Source organism: Gorilla gorilla, chromosome X, assembly GCF_029281585.2.
Source record: "Gorilla gorilla gorilla isolate KB3781 chromosome X, NHGRI_mGorGor1-v2.1_pri, whole genome shotgun sequence".
NCBI classification, from domain to species: Eukaryota; Metazoa; Chordata; class Mammalia; order Primates; family Hominidae; genus Gorilla; species Gorilla gorilla.
Window position 1 is genome coordinate 151,061,515 of NC_073247.2, and position 4,206 is coordinate 151,065,720.

Consider the following 4,206-nt stretch of genomic DNA (forward strand, 5'->3'; position numbering starts at 1 on the left):
ATAATATTAAGCTATAGTAATTAAAATGTTATTAATTTAAATTAATTAAATACAAATAATTAAAAATAGTCACTCAGTCACATTGCTGAGTCCTGACTGATGAGAGGGAGCCAGCCAAATAAAGAATGAAAAGAATGACATTCTGTGAGAGGACATAGCAATTGAAAAGGCTTTAAAGTAGGAACAAGAAAGGCCTTTTTAAAAAAGTGAACAAGAGCCAGTGTAGCTGGAGAGCCAGGAACCAGAGGGAAGAATAGCCAGAGATGGCATCAGAAAAGTAAGTGAGGATGAGCGCATGCAGTCCTAATACACCAAAGGAAGGTGCTCGAATTTTTTTCCCATTGCAATGGGAAACTACTAAAATTATAATTTTTATTTTAATATGATCAATCAAATGCAATATAGAAAATGAATTGGGTGTGGGTGAGAAAAACAGCAAGACCAATTCAGAGACGATAGCAATAACCTAGACCAGATATTATGATATTTTTGACTAAGGCTTTAGTGTTGAGGATGATACAAAGTGATTATATATAGAATATATTTTATTGGTAGAAGGAGCAGGACTTGCTGCTAAAGGTAAATTAAAAAAAAAAACAAGGTTTTTTAAAAGACTAAAGGAAAATGAACAGACATTTGGCAATTTTGACTAAGAAAAAAATAAAGAAATCACAGCATTTAAATGAAAAAGAGAATATAACCACAGATACAGAAGAGATGTTTTAAGTATAAGTGTAAAGCATAATGATATGTACAATTTCAATCAAAACATTAAAACCTATATTAAGTGGATAATTAAAGCTATACAAATTGTCAAAAAGAGAACACCCCAATAGACAATAAGCAACAAAATAAATTGAAATTTAGTCAAAGATCTATATCCTTAATAGGTATAGGCACAAGGCCCAAATGGCTTTATGTGTGAGTTCTAATAATCTCCAAGGCATAAGTAGTGTCTAACTTGAACTGTTTGAAAGTATAAAAAGGTTGTAAAACTAACCATTTATTTTACCAGAAAAATATATCACAGGAAAGGAAAAGTGAAGCAAATTTCACAAATGAAAACAGATGCAAAAGTTCTGAATAAAGTGTTAGGAAATCAATCCACCACTGTGTCAAAAAAATAACATATGACCAAGTAAGTTTCATTCTAGACATACTAACATGGTAACACACTGGAAATTCTGTTATTATAATTCTTCATATTATCAGATTAAAAGGAAAAGATTATCTCAAGAAGCATTTTAATTGGTAACATTTAGTATTCATTTATGATTATAAAAATCCTCTTCTCATTTCAAGAGTAGAAAAAAGCATATTATTTTAATAAAGGGTATCTCACAAAACCATACTGTAGGATAACTGCTTCAGACCATTTTTGATTGACTTGCAGCAGACCAAACCTATTGCCAAGAAGAACTTAAAAAGTTGGATGAAGAGTGGAGTGGCTGTCAGAGATGCCTGATGTTTTGGCCTAAGGACCAGTCAGTGAGGCAATGGAGCAAGCAAGGGATCACTTACACCTGAGATGGACTACAGAACAGCACATGCCCGAGGTGGAAGTTCAAGTCAAATACAGAACAGCTGCACTGAGCAACCAAGAGTGTCAATTGTACCTGAGGCATTCTCAGCAGCAGCAAGTGCTTGTGGTGGATTTCCAGGCCAAACTGAGACAGGTATTCATAACTGAGACACCAAGATGTGGTAAAAAGCCGTACTGGAACAATGAGGAAGCTGAATCCAAGCAAAATCCAGGCTCCATCTACTGTTTGCTTCTGCTTATTCGGGGAGGAATGAGTGATAGCCTAATAAAAAGAGAAATTAGCAACTCTGAAATCGTAAGTAAGAATAAAAAGAATTGAGGCCTTCATCATGTTTTTATTTTTGCTGCTGTGGAAGCTGTATCTTTAGGTAAATACATAATATAAACATTTCTGGATACAGAGTTGGTGTTCAGAGAAAAATATTTCATTTTCTAGAAGAATATTTATGTTGCCAAACATAAGGACAAGGGAAACGGTCCATCAGAGGACTTCATTGCCCATGTGACCTATTTTTACCTCTCTTCTCCCAAGCAAAGGCAAAATATGGGAGGCCAAGGCGGGCGGATCACCTGAGGTCGGGAGTTCGAGATCAGCCTGACCAACATGGAGAAACCCCGTCTCTACTAAAAATACAAAATATTAGCCAGGCATAGTGGTGCATGTCTGTAATTCCAGCTACTTGGGAGGCTGAGGCAGGAGAATTGCTTGAACTCGGGAGGCGGAGGTTGCAGTGAGCCGAAATCGTGCCACCGTACTCCAGCCTGGGCAACAAGAGTGAAACTCTGTCTCAAAAAAAAAAAAAAAAAAAAAAAAAAAAAGAAAAAAGAAAAATCCGAAGTGGAATTGGATAGGAATAGTAAATCAAGGAACTCCCACAGAAATCATAACAAAAAGTCAAGACATAGAAAATCTAAGATAATTTCTTTTTAAAATTTTCCTACTCGATTGACACCAAATGACCACAATATAAAACAAAATGGAATTTACCTCAGAAACTCAAACCCCATCTGAGCATACTTCAATACTTGGTTGTGTTCCTAGGTCAGTGATAAAATAAAGATCATCAGGAATAACTCTGGACTTCATGCTTCTCTGTGCAAATATTTCTCTTACACCCTGTTGCCTTCCCCATTGATGATTCCTCCCTTTTCCCCTTTTATATCTTCTGCCTCACTTTCCATGTTGACTCTTCCTACTCATAAATATCAAAATGCTTAAATCATTCCTAATTGTAAAAACTCATTCCATAACCCCCAAATACCATTGCATTTTTTTCCTTCACAACTAATCTTCCTGAAAGAATTATCCACATACAGAATCCTTTATCTTCCACTACTGAATTCACGGCAATCTGCCTTCTGACTTGCCACTTAGAGGTAACTGCTCTCACCAAAGCCATCAATGTCCTTCTAGTTTCTAAGTTCAAGAGATAATTTTCAGTCACTCATACTTGACCTGGTTGCATCATTTGTCACTGTTGACCAACTTCTCCTTTCTAGACTTGGTTTCTGATATACCACTCTCTATTTGTGTGTTTCCTTTCTCTCCCTCTCTGGCTCTTTCTCAGCTCTTTTTCTAGTTTCTCATCTTTTAAAGGATCCTAAATATTAATGTTTTCCAGGTTTCTATCTTCAGCACTCCCTTCTTCTCAATCTACCAATATTTTTCACGTAATCTTATCCACTCTTATGTCTTTAAATTGATGATTTCTAAATCAATTTAGAAATTGGCCCATACCACCCATACCACCTTTGGGGATACATATCTCATTCATTCATTCAAACTAATTCATACAACATTATTTTAGGCACTGAGGATCCAGCAGTGAACAAAACAATTCTTCCCTATAGAGCTCACATTCTAGTGGGGAAAATGTACAGTAAACAATCAAATATGCAATGAGCCAGATGGTGATAAGTTCTATAGAGAAAACTTAAGCAGTAATTGGGGAGATAAAGTTGTGCTTTGGAGGGTCCAATCTAAAATAAAGTGGTCAGAGGATAGTAGGCTCATAGAGAAGATGTACATATGAGCATAGGCCTGAAGGAGTTGAGGGAGTGACTCAGGCAGATATCTAGGGAATGAGTGCTACAGGCAGAGGAATAAACAAGGGCAAGAGTCATGAAATGAGACTATGCCTGTTGTGTTTGAAGACCATTAAGGAGGACAATGTGACTGTAATGCAGTGAAAAGGGCAGTAGCAGTATGAGATGAGAACATAAAAGTAACAACTAGCTTAGAATAAGACAATATCAATTTCTGGTTTCATGGCGCTTACAGCCTCATCTATCCAAATTCCTACTGGACATCTCTATTTTGGATGTCCCACAGACACATCAAATTAAACATGCCAAAAACAATTCAGGCCTCCTTCCATCACATTTCTTCCCCTTTCTATGTTTCCCTCTTGGGGTGAACAACATCATCATCCAATTGGTTTCTCAAATTCAGAAGTCATCTGAGATCCTTCATACTCCCCCTTGCATATAATCAATCACCCAAGTTGTCAATTTGCCAACTGTATCGGTGAGACTCTAGTCAAGAAACAGATACCACTCCAGAAATTGCAAACAGAGGGAATTTAAGAAGGTAATTGGCTTAATACGTGATTAAATTGCTGGGAAGCCCAACAGCAGCCATAAGGTAACCCAGAGATTAGCTA

At 36.7% G+C, this 4,206-nt stretch overlaps 1 protein-coding gene across 1 annotated transcript; it reads left to right on the forward strand.

Moving 5' to 3' along the window:
* Window positions 1-1,496: 1,496 nt before the first annotated feature.
* On the forward strand, window positions 1,497-1,862 carry LOC101130171 (putative SNURF-like protein). The gene has a single exon (XM_019019145.1). The coding sequence runs from the start codon at window positions 1,497-1,499 to the stop codon at window positions 1,860-1,862; it is 366 nt and encodes a 121-aa protein (XP_018874690.1).
* Window positions 1,863-4,206: the final 2,344 nt, after the last annotated feature.